A 20,216-nucleotide genomic window follows, 5' to 3' on the forward strand; every position below is an offset into this window, starting at 1 on the left:
ATAAATCTTTTCTGGCAGTGTGAGATATTACCACCTTCCTCTATAAACATACAGCATGTTAGATGTGTTCCAACAAAACATTTCTAAGAACAGCAAACCCACAAATAATAAGACTAAAGTATATTCAATGAAATGATTTATCTCCAAGTTATATTTTAAAACACTGCATATTTATTTCTGACACAGGTAAAGGTGGTAGGTGGCCCAGGACAAGTCATCCACTAATTTTGAGTCCTAGAAGATACTTTAAGGCTCTACATAAATAAATATAAATAAATGTGTAGAGTATGTAGGTTTGTTTCCTAAAACATATCTGTACGGATAGCAAATGTGTAGGTGCTGATTTCTATTTTGATCAATTATTCTAAGGTTTGCTTTTATTATGAAATCATATGCCAATTTTTGTGTTTATTTCCTATGTTTATTTTTAATACAAGGACCAAGAGACCAGCTATACAATTATCAAATCTAAAGAGACAACTATTACTGCAGAGGGCTTGAAGCCAGCTTCGGTATATGTCTTCCAAATTCGAGCACGCACAGCAGCAGGCTATGGTGTCTTCAGTCGAAGATTTGAGTTTGAAACCACCCCAGTGTGTAAGTCATTTTAATTACTGTCAACTCATGTCTCTGTAATGGTTACCAGGAAAGAGTCAGTGGATCAATACTCTCCATGGGCATTCTGTCAGTCTCCTGCTCCTCCTCTCCTAGGCATGACCTCTTCAGGTAGGAAGCATCTGTCATGCTATTATGGTAGGTTAGTGGGTTAACACATCAGTCCCTGCTCCACATCACATTTAGTCTATTGGGAGATGAAACATCAGGAGATCCTTAAGAAATGTTTAAACCTTGCTTTGAAAGACTTTCTTTGCACTGCTAACATACTTCATTGAATTATTGCCATTTACTTTTTACTTGTTTTATTGAGCTATGTTACCATGCTTAGTCTTTTTATGAAAATTCCACAGGGAACTTTCATTAGTATTGTGTTTGGCAAGTAAATGGTGCACTAAGGAACCAAGCTGACTTTTAAAAAATAAATCTCTGGCAATATATCTGGGTGGAGGACCTAGGAAATAATTCTGGAAAATCTTCTTGTATCTTTTTTTCAATTCTTCATGAAAAAGGATAAAAATCATTCTTTGTTAGTGACAAACAAAATATTTAAATTAGCATCCTAAAGCAAACATTTTATTTATTTATTTATTTATTTATTTTTTAAAGATTTATTTATTTATGCATACAAGAGCTGGGGTACAGGCCAGAGATGCAGGGTTGGGGGGATGAGAGGATGAACCAGAGACAGAGTGGGGAGCAGAACAGGCAGGCTGACTGAAATACACTGCTGAGGGGAGCAGCGGGAGAGACAGGAAATGTCTGCTGCGCCATGTGGGTAGCTCCCTGGCCGGTCTGGGCTCGAACTCGTGCTGCAGAGGCTGTGGATTGCCTCTTAGTGTGGTGCTTAACCCATTGCGCCACCTGGGAGGACCCCAATAACCATATTTTTAGGTTATATTAATTTACATATTCAGTGTCTTTGTATCTCTCCTGTGCCTTTATATCTCTGTGCCTTTATGTTTCTTTTTTTTTAAATAATAAATTTTATTTTTATATTCCCCATACAATTGCAGCCCCCCCATTCTGACCCCAATCCCTCCCCTCCCGCCCCCGCCCCCCTAAAAGTGTCTCTGGTTCATAGTTTTTTGTTGATTTTGATTTTCACTTTCTTATAGTTATTCATTTTCCTGGTCCCTTTTTTAAGTTTTCTAGATTCCTGCTATGAGTGAGACCATCCGGTATTTTTCTTTTTCTTTTTGGCTTATTTCGCTGAGCATGATCCCTTCCAGCGCCATCCATGTTGCTGCAAATTGCATGTGTTTATCTTTTTTGAATGTAAAGCAAACATTTTAAAAGTAGAATTATAAGAAGACAATAATTTATTCTATTTATAGATCAGAGAAGTGATACTATGAAAGTTTGGCTATGAAAGAAATAACACATGAGAATAGCATGAAATGTGTGTGTGTGTGTGTGTGTATTTGATATGAGTTAGGATATGAAAGATCTAGCAATTTAAAAATGAAAAAGTAAAATGCTTTTGTCCTTTTAAAATCAACAAAATGACAGTTTACCTATCAAATTTACTTTGTGAAGATTAGAATTATTAAACTAAATTTTCTAAAAACTTACACAATTCAGTTCTTTAGAAAATCAAGATACATTTCTGTCTTGAGCACATTTAACCAAATTGCAATTTTTTGCAATGTCTGTTGTGACTTCTCTTTCATGTCTGATCCTATTTATTTGAATTTCCCTCTTTTTTCTTTTTGAAACTAACTGGAGTTTGAAACTATTTTATTTATTTTTTCAAAGAATCAGGTTGTGATTTTTTTTAATATTTTGGACTGTCTGTTTAATTTGTATTTTATTTATTTATGCTCTAATTATTTCCTTTATTCTACTGGCTTTTGGTTTTATTTGTTGACCTTTTTCTAATTCATTGAGGTGATAGGTAAGGTTATTTACTTAAGTTCTTTCTTAAGTGGGGCTATATTGCTGCATAATCACCTCTTAGTGTAGCTTTTGCTGTGTTCCATAAGTTCTGGAAGGTTGTATCCTCCTTGGCATTTGCCTTGAGGTATTTGTTGATTATTCTTTTGGATTTCCTCATTAACCTAAAAGTCATTTAGTAGTCATTTGTTCTATTTCCACATATGGAGGATTTTCCTACTTTCTTTTTATGGTTGATTTCTAGTTTAATATACCTTTATGGTCATAGAAGATGACTGATATGATTTCAATCTTCATGAATTTGTTAAAACTTGTCTTGTGTAGTCAAAGCTGGAGAATGTCCTATGTGCTCTTGAGAATAATGTCTATTCAGGTTTTGGAGGATGCAATGCCCTATAAATGAGTATCAAGCCCTTGTGGTCTAATTTCTTGTTAAAGGCTACTGTGTCCTTATTTAAATTTTTATTCTAGTTGATCTGTTCATTGGTGTTAGCAGAGTTTTTATGTCACACGTCATGAATGTGTTTTTCCTAATTTCTATTTTCAGATTTGATAGTAATTGTCTTGTATATTTTGAAATTCCTTCATTTGTTAAGAATACATTGATGAGTGTTAGGTCATCCTAATGTATTGTTCCTTTTTATAATTTTATTGTTGCCATTCCCGTCTCTTGAAATCTATGTTAGGTGATATAAATATGACTGTGCCTGCTTTTCTTTGTATCCCATTTACATGTAGGATTATTTTCAAACCCATTACTCTGCGTCTGTGCTTATTTTGGGGGTTCAGATTTATTTTTTGGAGACAACAGTAAGTTTCATCTATTTACTTATCCAGCCAGACATTTGTGTCCTTTAATGCATGAATTCAGTCCATTTAAATGTACAGTTATTATTGATATATAAAAGTCTGCTTCTGCCATTTTGTCCTGAATTTTATGGTTCTATTTCCTGTTCAGTTCTTTGAAGATGTTCCTTTCTTTAGTTTAGATGGGGGGGGGGGTGAGCTTGTGTTTGCAAACTGTCTCAGCTTTTTCTAGAGGGTCTTTCTTTCTTTCTTATCTGATGTATTAGTCTGCAGGATACATTATTATTGACTAACCATTATTATCTTCAGAGAATTCCAGTGTTAGTCAGATTGGAGTTCCCTGACCATTTATTTGCTTCTTCATCCAGACAGCTCCAATATTACTTCTTTGTCTTGAACTCATGGAAGTTTCACTTGTATATGTCTTTCTGCAGGTCTCATTATTAGGTACCCTGGTGTTCTTCTGGCTTCATGGATGTGTATTATTAGTTCCTTCTCCAGGAATGGAATGTTTTCCTCTTTTATTTCTTCAAATAAATTTTCTGTCCTCTATTCCCTCCTTTTGCTCTCTGGGATATCCATTATTCTTATATTGTTCTTCTTCATGCAGTTTGATAATTCTCAAAGTGTTTCATCATTTTTTCCCTTCCTCTCTCTCTTATTTCATCTGGATTCTTTGTGCATTATCATCTTCACAGGTACTGATTTGATTTTCCATTTAATTCATGTGCTTTTATAGCCTTCCCTAGAATTTTTAATGTCATCTATTTGTCTTTTTCCTTTCTAAAACTCCATTTAGAATGGAGTTTGCTAATTTTATTTCTCAGAACATTAATTTTTTCTGAGTTTTCTTTTTATATCTTCCATCAGTTTTTCTGTTTTTTCCATTTCTTTGAACTTCTTTTTTAAAAAAATATTTATTTATTTATTTATTTATTTATGTATGTATACAAGAACCAGGGTACAGGCCAGATTTGCAGGAGGGTGAGAGGATTCACCAGAGACAGAGTGGGGAATAGAACAGGCAGACTGATGAAATTCACCACTGAGGGGAGCTGCAGGAGTGACAGAAGAGGTCTGCCGCGCCATGTGGGACCCTCGCCTGCTGGCAGGAATCGATCAAACCACCATTGCAGCTGTGGACAGCTTCACAGCGCAGCACTCAAGTGCCTGCGCCACCAGGGGAGGCCCTCTTGGAAATTTTGAACTCTATGTTTGATAAGAAGAACAGATCTTCCATATCTTAGTGATTAGGTTCTGGTGATTTGTTCTCTGTAGCATAGTAGTCTACTAAGAAAACATACTGCTATTTGGTTTTTTGTTGTTGTTGTTTTGTTTTGTTTGGCCTCCCTATTATTTGCTTTTAGAGACCAGCACTGTTGCTGGTGGTCCTTTGAAATTGTGTGTATGAATTTCTATACAGTAGTTATCTTTGTAGGTTTTTGTACCTACCATCCCAGTCAAAATACAAAATATTACAATATCATGGATTCTTTGTATTACTGTCTTAAAAAATCACCCACATCACCCACTGTCTTCAGTAGCAATTCCTGTGCCATAACTAATCCCTGGCAACCACTATTTTGGAAGCATCCATTTCCAAAATTTTGACATTTAAAAATGTTTTATAAATGGAATCATACAGTATGTGAACTTTTAGTTTGAAACAGGCATTTTTGACTCAGAATAATTCCCTGGAGATTCATCCAAGCTGTTGTGTAGAACAAGGTTATTTATTTTCATATTTAGGGAGTACTGCATGGGTTGCACATACCACTGTTTGTCTAATCATTCATCTGTTGATGGACATCTGCACTGATTCCAGCTTTTGCTGTTATAAAAAAAAGATGCTATGAACATTTATATCTGTTTTTGTTTCAACCTAATTTTTAATTTCCTGGTATTTATGCTCAATAATACAATCGCTGGATCAGTTAGTGATTGCCTACAACTTTGTATTTGGTAAACACAAAGGGTGTTGGAGCAAAGTAAATGGAAAATGTCATTTTTCAACATATGGAATCTTTTTTTTTTTTTAAGATTTATTTATTTATTTATGCAAGCATTGGGTACAGCCAGAAGTGCGGGAGGGTGAGAGAATTCACCAGAGCCAGAGTGGGGAACAGAACAGGCAGAGTGGTGAAATACACTGCTGAGGGGAGCAGCAGACGCGGCAGGAGAGGTCTGTCGCGCCATGTGGGACCCTCGCCCGGCGGCCGGGGACCGAACCGGCACTGTAGAGGCTGCGGGCAGCTTCGCAGCCCAGTGCTCAACCGCTGCGCCACCAGGGGAGGCCCAACATATGGAATCTTGAAGTTACCATGGATCATATAAATATATAAGACTGAAAAAATCATTATTGACTCAAGAATATTAATTTTTGTGAGATCCTTTTATACTAGTGTTAAATTGTTGCAAAATTTTTAGTTTTCCCAAAACAGCTATTCTTTCAAAAGTACATAATAAATCAACTAATTATTAATAAAAATACATAATGAAATTGGAAATATGAGTGACTAGAGGTTTATATCGTTGAATATTACAAAGTCTAACAACATATTAACAGGATAATCATGGATCACACTAGGCTTATTAATTATTTTTATGTTCCTAAGGAATGAATAAACATGAAGGGCTTAACAGTGCCCTATAAATTCTATGTATTTCCAACTTGGTTGATATGAAAGGGGATATTATTAATGCTGGCTTGGGAATCAAAGGAATAAATACTACAAAATCTTGATGAATCATTTTTCATTAGAAATAACTTACAAATAAATTATGAAATAATCAGTAACTTAAACCCAATGGGAAATTAGAAATTTTTATAAATTTCAAAATATACATGAAAATGTGATTTTAAATTTTTTTCTTCAAGATCCCTTGATTTTTATTACTTTAAATTTAATTTACAGTGGGCATAGATAAAAACATACAAATACAAATGTGATTTGGTATTACTTACAAAATATTTCCATAACATATATTATTCAAGAACATTTAATATACTATTAGAAATGATTTTGATGCAAAGTATTTGCTTGTACCTAGGAGCATATTTTATCACATTGTTAAATTAGATCTTGAAAATTATGTAAAATGAAACACTTGGTATTACTATGTACCCATAATTTTTCCTTCAAATTATTATTTGTTAGCCTAAATTTTCTGTTTTTACCCCTAATTCTCATTAATCATGTCCCCTTCCTCTAAATCCAAATCTTTGAGAGTTCCCAAAGTGGTACACTGAAACCCAAAGAGTTGTTAGATTCAGAAGAAAGACTTTTGAATGCTACCTTGAAAATTCAGAATTTTTTCCTCATAGGTTTTAAACATCTGTTAGCTTTTTGATCTAAGAAACAAGATCAAAGTGGCTTTATTTTAGATATTTCTAAGAGGCTTTGACCAATATTCTAGCAAATTTGAATCAAATAAATGAGTGTTGGATGAGGGAAGAAATGCATAAAAGAAAAACAACATATTTGGTAATTAATGGTTACTAGGGGTTTAAGAAATCAATGATAGTTCAAGAAACCAGAAAGAGATCATTAAAATTAATCTGGTTTGGTGGTTAGATTTATGGTGTGTTTATTTATTGATGTGATTTTGTTAATGCCTTTGGGTGAATGTGGTTTAAGGGATGTTTTTAGGCATGTTTATTTTATGTGAAAATACAATCTTAATAAAGGAAACTTTTTTTAAAATAAAGTGATGTTTTACAGACAAATAAGGGTTGAATATACAAATTTGGGACTCTTCAACTTTTAGTTATCTGATGCCATGAGCAAAGATGCATCTATAAAGAGGGAGAAAGGAGATAGGAAGAGAAAAGACAGGAAGAATAGAAGAGGAGAGAAATATTCATCAATAACTTTTTGTATATATGATGTAGAAAGAGAAAGTGGAGCCAGAAGAACTGACAAAGTAGTGCTTTACTGTGGAAAAAAGAGAAAGCAGCTCATCTGAGTTCATAGAAACCAAGAGGAGGTTTCAAGAATGAAATATAGGTTCACCAAGGTTAAATATGTTATTATAGAAAGTGGTAAGGCACATGGAGAAATATACATTGAAATTAGCAAATATGTAATTCATGGAGCTCAAAGACAGAAGAAGAGAAGTTTCAGAAATAATTTAATGAGGTAGATTTTCAGAAGATGAGTCAGGAAAGAACAGGAAAAGCAGGAAAGATTCTCAGAAGATAAGTCAGGAAAGTAGGACAGAATAAAAATGGTAAATAAAACAGAAGATAAAATATGTAAAAATAATATCTACTATTTATTTAAAGCTGGCAATAGATGAAATGCTATGCTACTTGCTTTTTATGTATTATTTCTAAACATGAATATAATAATTCAGGGAAATTATCTCTATTTAGAGATTATTGAAATGAGACTTTACAAGGTTAAATAATTTGCCTTGATCCATTGTCTAATAAATCTTGGTCATGGTTCTACAGTCAAATTGAACTAAAATCAGAAAGTTAGGTTTAAGGATTTGTTTTCCCAAAAAGGATATGTTCATTCAGGTTTGTCAGTAACAGAATTAGCTTATAAGATAATGAAAATTTCTCCTGGAGGAAGTTCTTTGAAATAAAAAGGTTTTGTAAGAAACAGGAAGAACTCTAACAGTAGTTTTAGATTTAGCAAAAGAAAGTTATGCAATTACATTTAACCATGGAGTTCAGAATTCATTTTTTTATTTATAAACTTTAGTATTTCTAAAACATTAGAAGTGGGGATGGTTTAGTTGTACTGAAGAGATGAAGACTCATTGTGGAGCTGATTTTGTTAGGAATTAATGAGAGAATCAAAAACACTGGGAGCAGCTGGAGCCCAATCAAAATGTCATTGACCTCCTATGACCAAATCTACAGGACTTATTCCAGAAACAGTGTCCCTGTCAAAATGAAAGTTAAAGAACCAAGAAAAAGTAATGGTGGAAGTATTGTAATCCTAGTTTAGAGGTTAATAAAGCAACTTTTTTATAAAATAATAAATTTTATTTTTATATTCCCCATACAATTGCAACCCCCCCATTCTGACCCCTCCCCTCCCGCCCCCCCACCCCACAAAAAGTGTCTCTGATTCATAGTTTTTTGTTGATTTTGATTTTCACTTTCTTATAGTTATTCATCTTCCTGGTCCCTTATTTAAGTTTTCTAGATTCCTGCTATGAATGAGACCATCCGGTATTTTTCTTTTTCTTTTTGGCTTATTTCACTGAGCATGATCCCTTCCAGCGCCATCCATGTTGCTGCAAATTGCATGTGTTTATCTTTTTTGAATGCTAAGTAATATTCCATGGTATATATGTACCACATCTTCTTGATCCAGTCATCTATTTTTGGGCATTTGGGCTGTTTCCAAAGCTTAATAAAGCAACTTTTTGGGAAGACTACTTATGGTGATGAGGTAGCTTTGTTTTACATCATTTATAATGAACTCTAGTATTTAAATTCCTTTCCATGGTCTTCAACATCAGAGAACAGAATAAAACAGAGGAAAGAGACATTGAATTACAACCATTATCATCTAAGAAAAGGCTGGGTAAGAACATTGATTTAGTTGTTCTCATACATGAACAAACTGTTGAAAATGGGCTTTGAAGACGAGTCTCAAAGTGTTGAAAGTAGATCAGTGCAAGAAGATGGTCTAAGGGTCAGTTAATCAGGTTAAAAAGAATCAAGACAGAGGTGATGAGAATAGAGAGAAAAGTGTTTGGATGTCAAAAACTGCTGATAAGACCAAGATCTGGTATGGGGTTGTAACTAATGAAACATGCAAAGTAAGCATATTAGTTTTGATGACTTAAAATTTGATACTGCATATTAGTGACAACATCCAGTATTTATCTTGTGGAATATAAAATAACTAAACTAAGAATCATATAAAGACATGATTAAAAATTAGTCCTTGATAGCTGACTACAGAACTGAAGCACCAACAGGGAAAGAGACAGGAGAGAACTAAGAACAAAGAGGGAGGGAAGCACAATAGACTATGGTGGTGGACTAGGAGTGATTTGGTGATGGATATGCTATAGTGGTAATATCTGATGAAGGCATATTACCTCAATTAAAAAAATCAGTTAATCAAAAATATAAAAAACATCTTGAAATATAAATGAAAACAAGTTCTTATATTTAGCTATTTTTAATAACAGTTTCTCATAGGCAGAGAAATATCTTGTCAGCAAAATAAGCCAGAAAGAAAAAGAAAAATACCGGATGGTCTCACTCATAGCAGGAATCTAGAAAACTTAAATAAGGGACCAGGAAAATGAATAACTATAAGAAAGTGAAAATCAAAATCAACAAAAAACTATGAACCAGAGACACTCTATGGGGGGTAGGGGATGGGAGGGGAGGGATTGGGGTCAAAATAAGGGGGTTGCAATTGTATGGGGAATATAAAAATAAAATTTATATTAAAAAAAGAAACCATTTTTCAGTTAAAAAAATTGTTATCACAGAAATGAACTTATGACAGTCTGAATTTGTCACAAAATTATGTCCTTTAGCAGCATATATCCTTTTAAGGGTTTCTTGAAAACATTAGTAAAATGTATTCTTCTCTGTAGGTTTATTTTAATCAGATGTAGTTACAAAAACAAAAGAAAAATGTCCTTGCTTATGTGGCTACAACTCTTTAATCATATCCCTATTCTTTTAATCATAGTAATTACATTATTAAAATATATAATATTTCACCTAAATCCCTCTATTTACAAAATAGATGACATAAATGAATCTAATCTGACTGAAGAATTCTCAAAGTTTTAAATGTATTGATATTTTTGAAAAAGTAATCCTACTTACTGATTACATTCTATTTGAAATGCTTTTCTTATTGTATAATATCAGAATAGTCATTATATTAAACATTACTGGGGTCATAGCCACATCATTTTGAATTTCAACCTATGTCTATGGGACAAATCCTATCTGAGTTAATGAGATTTTTTTTTTTCCCTAGAGAAACTAAATAACAGCCACATGCAAACTCTAAAATGTCAAATCTCATATACTTAGCACTTCCTATTAAGATTAAGGTGTTTCAAATGAGTGACTAAGTTCCATTTTATCTTGCAAACCTAAGATTCCTAGATGAATACTATGCAAACAATTACATTCATTTTTTATGATGACAAGGAATAATCAGATACTTAGTGATTCTTTTGAATTTCCATTCGAAGAGTAAATGTTTTCTCCTGAAGATGTCTTTTCAATTACACACTTTTGAGAAGAGATATTAGGAGGAAATCTCAGCCCAGAATGGATGAATTGCTTAAACCATGTGTTGATTACAGATTATTAAGCACCTCTTATTTGAATACATATGATCACTTTAACCACAGACTCCATTTTCTGTGTCTCCTATCAGCAGTTGCAGCATCCAGCGATCAAAGCCAGATTCCTATAATTGCGGTGTCTGTGACAGTGGGAGTCATTTTGTTGGCAGTGGTTATCGGCTTCCTCCTCAGTGGAAGGTAAGAGAGGAAGCTGTGATTCTGAACTTTTGCAGCTGAGTTCTTCCTTACCTTGATCTGACCATTTGACTGTTAAGCACATCCCAACAAATCAGGCAAGCGATATATCAGTAGATAACCTCAAAGCATGATATATTTCTTAAATCTTCCTTCCTTTTCCTATTGTAGTGCTAACTTATTTTAAGTACACATTTTCTCTTTTCCAGTTGTACTATTTATATTGATTTGCTGGTGATATTAATTTGCTGGTGTTTCTTCTGTCATTAATATAGCAATATCTTTCTCTGACATTTTTTTCCCTTCAAAATGGATTTTTGAAAATGTTTATGTTTGCATGTTTCAGTTGTAATGTTTGGAAAGCCTCTGTCTGTGTTGGGTAGATTTTAGAGGAATGGCACTAATAATTCTAGTAAGCCAGCATTCTGTCCCTATAGGTTGGTAAATATAAAGGAGATACTCTGGTGAACAAGCATTTTGGGAAATAACTATCCCATATTAATAATTGCTTTTATTTTCAAGTTCTGAATGTTTTCAATATGAATATACCAATCATTGTGTATACTAATATCCATGAATTTTATTGACTATTATATCAATAAATGCATCATATTTATAATTTTCATTTTAAATAAAAATTAGAGCCTCAACAAAAGCTTTTCTAAAAGGTTTTACTGACATTGAATTGAGCATAAACAATCTTCCTTAAAAATAAGCAAATGAAAGCATGAATGTGCTCTTTTCCTACAACAAACTTTTTTATACTTCATCCAGACTATTGGTAGGTCATTTATAATGAGCAATAAGAGCCATCTATTTGAAAGTGTTAGGTGTTGAACTACTATATAAAATTTGATGAAAGTCCTTATGGAAACATTTAAACTTGCACAAATATGAAAATATACCGTAAAGTCCAAAAAAGTCAGGAAATCTATATTCATATTGATTTTGTTACTGTTGAACTCATTTACTTTTGACTCTTCAGCACCTATTTAACTCATAAATATACAGAATTAGGCGCTTTCCAATAGACTGCATATTGTATTCTGAAAAGATTTATGACTATATCCTCAAATTATAGTATTAACGATCTATTTTCATAAAACATTGCTACTTCCCTTGAACTTTCTTTCTCTTTGTATCTGAAAACTCTATGTCTTCTAACTCACATTAATTTAAGAGTTTTCAAAGTTTCAAAGTTTTCAAGACTATGTGTAAAAATCTATCTCTAACTTTTAATGTTAGAATAACTATGATAACTTCTTAAAATTTTTGCTGGAAAACAGTTTGTGCTCTGTGGTAGACAATTAACCTCATCCCGACAGAAGTTGGAGCCCCACTGGTTTCTCCTTTCTGAAGTCATTTGAAGAGAATGGCCTATCTTTGTCTCTGCTTTCTGGACTATAAGCTGATTTCACCACCCTTTTCAGAAAAACTGCTCAAATTTCGATCATTTAAATAACTAAGTTTAGTGAAATATAACTACCAATGAAACTATCTTTCTATTTTATACCATTCCTATCCCAAATGGAAGATAACTATAATACATTTTCAGAACTGGTTTGTAATCTCATTCCTTTACTTACGATGGAGATATGTATTAGTTTCTTCCTTTCCAATAAATCCAATAAGAATTTGCTATATTTAGGGACATAGAGATCTTTAGAATAGAATATTTTGCTAGTTTCACACTTCGGAGAAATGAATAAAAAGGTAAAAGAGTCAAGTTCTAGAATACAACAAATATATGTGTTTAAGAGTTCCTAAGGGAGGGCCTCCCAGGTGGCGCAGCGGTTGAGCGCTGGGTTGCGAAGCTGCCCGCGGCCTCTGCGGCGCCGGTTCGATCCCCGGCTGCTCCCCGGCCACCGGAGGAGGGTCCCACATGGCGCGCAGACCTCTCCTGCCGCCCACTGCTCCCCTCAGCAGTGTACTTCGGTCCTTCTGCCTGCTCTGCTCCCCGCTCTGGCTCTGGTGAATTCTCTCACCCTCCTGTGCTTCTGACTGTGCCCAGTGCATGTATAAACAAACAAACAAACAAACAAATAGATAAATAAATAAGACATGCCTCTAGAAAATTAAAAAAAAAAAAAAAAAATTAAAATTAAAAAAAAAAAAAAAAAAAAAAAAAAAGAGTTCCTAAGGGATACATAAAACACAGGAAATATTTTATTGTACACTTGGCACAGTGTATTTATTTAACCTATGTATTCTTAATGTGAATTTACTGATGACATTCAGCTATGCATTCTTGCCTACCTGTATGTGAATCAGCACTTCTTTCAAAAAACCTCTTCCCCAAATACATACATAAAATTACTTGAAAATAATCCACTTTGTTACATCTGGGTTATTAGATAAAATGTTTGAGAGAAGGTACAGTCTACCAATTATTTAGTGACATCAGGAAAATATAGCTTTAACATACATATATATATATATATATATATATCCACATACAGATTCCATATTTACCTGAATTTTCTGTATGAGAATAACAAGATAATTCTAGGATAATTTCTCAGTTATACTGGAATCCCTTCTAAACCCAAGAAACAAAGCTTAATTTTCAACATAACTAACTACAAGCTTCAGTGAGACACATTTTTTAATGTACTGTCATTTAAAAATTAGTGATACTTTATGATTGTGCATTATTCATTCAATTAAATTTGTCTTAATTTAATTAAATGATACCCTAGTATGCTGAAGCTAGGACTTAGCAGATAGCAGTTTAAAGGAAAACAAATTTTATCAAAAAACAATCTGAGGCTCATATTTTTTAGCAACAAATATATTACATAAAATTCCTCTTCATTCCTTTGAATACCCATTCTTGAATTTCAAGGTACTTGTCACATGAGCAAAACATCTTTGGACTTTGTATTTTAATTTTTATAGACAAGTCATTTTAGGTTAATATTATATAAATATATTGATTCAAAGGCTTAAATGATATGATTCTTGAAGGACATTTCTTATCTCATTGAAGGCCATAAACTCCTTAACTTTTGTCTGCACTAATAAAATCTTATCCACCTTGTAGTATCTAGAGTATTCTGAATTAATTCACTAAAGATTTGTCAAGCAAGAGAAAAATTGGGAAATTATCTTTAAATACTAAGAAGTTATTGAAAAAAACTCATTCAAGGAATGGTTTAAAGGCATTATTATATACATTTCTCTGTCCTGGCTATGCTAAACTATGATAAACACATACAAAAACATAATGACATATCCTCTCATTTGGAACTAAATTCCTTTATCACTGTAATTTCTCTTTAATAGTTTATAAACCAGACATTTGTTCCTATGTCAAATATATTTTAGTTGTAAATAATTTGACTGAATGATGATACAATCACTTAATTTTGATATATTGAAAAATATTAATATCACTTGTAATTTTTATTGAGAATTTATATTATTTGGACACAAGAGAAGTTATAGAGAAAAAACATATTCACTAACAATTTGTATTCTAATTAAAATGAAAAGTTGAAGATTTTAACATGCTAAATATCATGAGATTAATCATTCAAAAAAGGAAATTACTTGTATTATTCTAAAAGACATTGAAGATAAAAATTAAATCATTTACAGAGACTTTCTACTCTTTTTAGGCTAGAATGATTATGCAGAAAACTTTTTAAGTCTTTCTACAATTTAAGATAATACAAATATTGATTTTGAAAGAAGAGTCCAAAATAAAAATGGCAAGTAATTGTAGCATTTTATGATTCTACCTACTTTAGAATTTGTGCGCTTTACATGTTTAAAGGTGCTAATGAGTCCACAGAGTGTTTTCTGCAGGGTTTAGGATTTCCTTTATTTGCTATTTCCGCATTGATTTAAAATCATTTCTTTCATGACATTATGAAACATTTGACATACCTTCTCAGAAGGCTATTAACTTATTACCCTGGAATAGATATAAGTGAAATCTCCTGATATATAACTCAGGTTGTAATGCTTTTAATTGTTTCTCTTTTGTCAGTAATGACATTGCACATTGATAACTTTTTTAATATTCTAATTTCATGTTTGTTCTCATATATACTCTGATAAATAGAAACTGTTTAATCAGTATTTTACCAATGGGATTGTCATATCCATACTCTTCCAGTTACATGTCTGGGGGCTTAATGTGTCTTTCCTTTTCTTTCCCTTAAAGATAATCGCTGATATCACTAAGCTGATTTTTTCTTCTGTATCCCTATTTCAAGCCAGAATGAGGCCTAATTCTGAAAATTGATTTCTGGATACCTTTTAATCTAGCAAAAAGCTTAAATTAACAGAATATAATGGTATAGAAAATACAAAGGAAAACATCTTTTAGTGTACAGAAATTATTTTGTACCTTTTTAATATAAACATCCTGATATTAAAGATTATTTTAATCTGAACCCTCACTGTCACATATTCATGAATTTAAATTTTAAGAAAATTTTTAGAGCTTTGTTTTTTCAATAAATTCCACATATATATTCAGAGGAAAAGTATATATTCCACACCTGCGCTGCCACATATATTTACACATGTTTTCGCATATAAAGTCACAAAAGTAAAGTTTTTTTCCATTTTAAATTTGGAAAACAAAACCAAAATACAACAGCTCCTGAAGAGGTAGAAGGATTCCCTCAAGCTGCCTTGCCTTAGATATGACTTTAAGGCTATTTATATGTGGCATCAATGCTATAATGTTTCTGGAATGATAAATTTAATCTGAGTTTCCTAAGGTGAAAATTTCTTAGGAGTCAGTGCATACTATACTTTGAAATAACCTATCAAAATTAAGAGACCATGCCAGAGCTTTAGAGACAAGAAAAGGAGATTTATTGAAAATGCAGCTTTAGGTTTTCTTGTTACTTGTAACAAGTATTAATATTTAGCCTCTTGTGTCTTTTCTAAATCTCTTAAATTATAGCCAGTGCAAATGACATAGTCTCTCTAATCATGCATTACAAGCATTTATTGAGTACCTCTCATACTTAAACACCAAAATAAGGCCAGAGCATATGAATTAAAAAATTTGAGTGTCCTTTTCTCAGTTTTTCCACCTTAGTTTAGTAGTCCTATAAATTAATAGAATTTCATAAACAATTACAATAATAAGAGATAAAGAAAAGAATTTAAATTAGAGTCATTCCCTTCTTGATGTCTCCCACCCTCTTTGGACCAAAATGATGGTCTGATTCAATAATTCAAGAAATACTTTGGTTATTACATGTTTCTCACATTTCTTATGTTCGAAAAACAAGTACTTTAGAATCTGCTAGACTTTGAATCTTTTCTTCAATTTCTTTTGAAGCCAAATAATATAATTATGTAGACATTTTGAGTGCAACTATTTAATTTAGATAAGTACCAGGGCTCTACCGACATTTAATGTCAAAACATAGGAACTTCTTAAGCGGGATACTTTCTAACGTATACATAGTATTGTAAAACCTTAAGAGATGTCTCTTCCCCAAATGGAAGTGATACAATGATATATTGATGATAATAAGTATAATGATGTCTAGCTTGAATGTCTTAACACCTGTTACCAGGCACTGTTCCATGGGTTGTGCATGCACTATCTCATACTACTATGTCACGGTTTTAGTTAGTTCCAATTTATGCTTGACAAAATCCTTGTTGTTTCTTGAACATTGTAAGAATGATCCAATCTTAAGACTCTTCCTGATGCCTCAAATTTCCTTGCCCCAGAGAACCATATCTCTTCCTCCTTCTTCCAAGTCTTTGTTAAAGTTCATCTCTCCAGTGTGCTTACTAGAATGATGACATTGATGACCCATGATTCCTTCTTCTGTACATCTCATTTGGTTTGTTTCACATAGATGATAGTATATGTTGTCAGTAAAAGTCCAATAACCATATGACTGGGGGACTGAAGCTGTAGTTCAAACCTCTTTAAATATGGTTCAAACTATATTTCCAGCATTATCATTATTGTTTGGACTCCTTTGGTTGAATATGACACAAGCCAAATTTAAAGTGACTTACTCCAAAAGACAATTATAGTTCAGAGAGATGAAAAGTTCCAGAGATTAAAAAAAGAAAATCAAAAGTGCAGGCACTTATTGATTCAGATGCCAAAATACTGTCTCAGGTATCAAAATAGTGTCTCCTATACAGTTCAATACACATACATGATTCAGGAATACTCTGGCACAAATGTGGTATTTATTTATTTATTTAAAATTAATTATTAATTTTCTTACATCATTGTTAATTTTTGACAGTATTTTATTTCTTCCCTCAGGAGTTGTCCCCATAGTTCTCCCACCAGCATAGCCCCTGTGATCCATCACCAGAGTCCCTTCTGCTCTCTTCTCTCCTGTTTTGACCCCTCTTCTTACCACTCCCCTGCTAGATGCTTTAGATCTATAGTCAGCTTGCAAGTTTTATCTTTTTTCAACTCCTTTGCTTGATTTCTCTATAGTCATATAAGTGAAACCATCCAATATTTATCTTTTTCTTCTGACTTATTTCACTTAGCATAATCCCTTCCAGCTCCATCTATGTTGCCACAAATGGTATGTTTTTGGGCATTCAACTGTTTTTGGGCATTTAGGTTGTTTTCATAGCTTGGCTATTCTAAGTAGAGCTGCAATAATCAAGGAATGCAGGTTTTAAAACCACTGATAAATATGAGATAATTTGAATGGAGCCCAGGGCTACTCAGATACTGAGAGACACCTGAAGGAGGATGTCCTGGCAAAGGAAACTAAGAAAGAGTGGCCCATAATGTAGCAGGAGGGAAGACCTTCACTCTATTGAACTTAACTCTGACTGTAGAGCTCTTGCCCTTTACCTGCAGAGCTCACGTGGCACTGGCTCTGACAGGAACCTGATAGCAGCTGCACAGAGCAAGTTAATCAATATCACTGGAACTTTAACCAAAAATAGGCTGCAGAGTAGTAGCTCAAACCTGAATCTGGAAATAGGGTCAGCCTCACACAAATTACATAAATGTAAAATGTGAAAAGAGGATCTCAATGTACAATTTAGCATATCCTCCATTTCATTTTTTTAATATTCAAACCTTACCCACATGTCAGATACACATCATTCATTCTTCCTATCATAAAACCTTCCCCAGGCCTCTAATCAAAATATTCTCTCCTCCCACTGAAGTCTCAACAATCTCAAATTATCTCAAAGTAGTTCTCACAGAATTTACCACTTTCAACCACAAATTGCATACATTAAATAAAGATCTTCTCTCTGTTGTTCTCCATTAAGTATTTAAAGGATAAAGATGACTGTGGCTCTCCCACATAATCTAATTGAATGAATATTTCATAAATTATTGAATTAAAGATAAACTGTGCATCAATCTCTATTTGAAGTGCTTTGTCTCATTTTCCCTAATAACATTGATAGTTTGGAAAAATGAAAGATGTTAATTACTGTGGCATAAGCTTAATGGCATTCCTAATCCATAAATATGTTGTCTTTCTGAATTGTGAAATTTGGTGCCACTACAAAATTATTGCAATGATTTTAAAAGAAGCATTACACAGGAATTAAGAAATTTTCACCAGTTTATATTATTTATTTGACTTCTGGCTTACAAATGCCAATATGATGATTATGATGATGCACTTAGTGACATTAAGTGGCATTAGCTTTTATAAATAATAATGTAGGTCAACATATTTGTATTTGTCTCCTGATTCTCTTCAGGTTGAGGGAATAATGGATCTGTTGTTATATTTGGCATTGTTTACATAACTAGGGTCATGTATTTTCAAAACTTGGTAAGTTTTGGTAAGAAAAAGTATTGAGATGAAAATATTTTCTTCTAATACTATTTTATTTTTAAATAATGATAGATAAAAATTTGTAATCACACATGTAATCACTGATTTTAGAAAAAAACTCATTAAAATAAATCTCAGTGGTTTATGAATTAGCAATGGATGTGACTTTATAAAACTATTATAAATCCAGGCATGTGTATTGATTTAATATCTGAAAGTTGTTATCCCTTCTATTTTTTCATGATTACATGCTTTTCTCTTCAAAGGCTCCAAATCAAAGATAATTAGAGAGCAGATCATAATTTATTAATAACTGACAAATGGGGATCAGGGCAGAGTAGTGCCAGAAAGACTAGGAGCATAGCAACAACTAATTGCCCACTGTGGGAAGTAAATAGTCCTCGGAAACTGAACCCAAGAGGGTTACTGGCTCAATTGCTCAACATTATTGAATATCCCACCTGCGACTTCTCACAGATCAAACATGTAAACATTACAGTTCTCAGGAAGCTATATTGAGGCAAATATTTGGAAGGAAATTTCATTTATAAAACTGAATACAGCAAGTTAATATCATTGATTTGCCAGGATCAAAATTATTTTAGAAAAAAATCTAGAGGCTCAGATTTCACCAAGGGCAAAAGAAAGGACGAATCAAAATCATAATAAACACAAGAGCAAAGTATATTTTTGTCTGAAGCTCCATTTTCCTGGAGCTCCATTTCTATAACAATATGATCCCCATCGATAAGAGAGAGCATACTAGCAAGCAAGAAGACACTGGGCTCTGGTGATGACTCTGCTAAGTTTCTGGAATCTTACCAGTCTCTGCAAGCTCAGAAAAGGACAGGCTCTCACAGGAACCTGATATCCAACATTAAAGAGAAAATCAATAGCACCACCTTATGCCAAAGGGTAGACTCAACAAAAAAATCAGTTAATTCCCTGAGCCATGTTTAGGTATGTACTCATTGCTGAGAAATGAGGAAAATGAAGACTAAAATATTGAAAATGATTTTAAGTACCACCTAAAAGCCACATTTGTTCAAAATCTCTGCTCTGTTTTTAAACCTTGTATGAATCTGGAAAGGGATAAATGTTTCTAATAGATTAGCAACTCAATCTAAACATCTGAATTATTTAATGTGCAATGTAGAGGGACTGACTTTAAATATATCTGATGTTGATAATATAGTGCTACAAAACATGTTATATTCCCATATATTGTTTACCAAAGTTATTTTTCCCTCTCACTACTTGCTTTTCTCTCATTTCTTCTTGCTCCTCTTGCTTTTTAATCTCGTAAAAATTACATAATTTGCTGTATTAGTTCTTTCATATGCATTAATAGTCTCTATAGTCTCTAGGCATTAATCTACTCTGCTAATACTGCTATTGATATTGCAGATAACAATTTCAATCCATTTTAATTATTCCTTTGGATTTCTTACTTCAAATCAGCCTTTACTTGTTTATTTCTTCAATGATGCATTTCCTTTTCTTCCTGCCTATCTGGTGTGGGATTGGGTTCCACATTTCTATAATGGTCATTGTTGAATTTTCTTGAATCAGGCTAGACTGAATGGCAAGAGAGTGGGGGGGGGGGGTTTGTTTCTTTGTTTTTGCCTCCTTTCCACACCACCA

The 20,216-nt window shown here is 33.0% G+C and overlaps 1 protein-coding gene across 10 annotated transcripts in view; it reads left to right on the forward strand.

Moving 5' to 3' along the window:
• Positions 1–20,216, forward strand: part of EPHA5 (EPH receptor A5) — a gene marked incomplete at both ends in the record, with an annotated part of 318,509 nt that overhangs the window by 233,398 nt on the left and 64,895 nt on the right. For 7 of the 10 annotated variants that reach the window (XM_084234099.1, XM_084234102.1, XM_084234104.1 and 4 more), the window contains 2 exons: positions 438–597; positions 10,701–10,806. In XM_084234099.1, the coding sequence (XP_084090225.1) occupies positions 438–597; positions 10,701–10,806 (266 nt within the window). The remainder of the gene's footprint in view (positions 1–437; positions 598–10,700; positions 10,807–20,216) is intronic. The other 3 variants (XM_084234101.1, XM_084234103.1, XM_084234100.1) reach the window with 1 other exon arrangement.

This window comes from Talpa europaea (genome assembly GCF_964194135.1).
Source record: "Talpa europaea genome assembly, chromosome: 5".
Classification (NCBI taxonomy): Eukaryota; Metazoa; Chordata; class Mammalia; order Eulipotyphla; family Talpidae; genus Talpa; species Talpa europaea.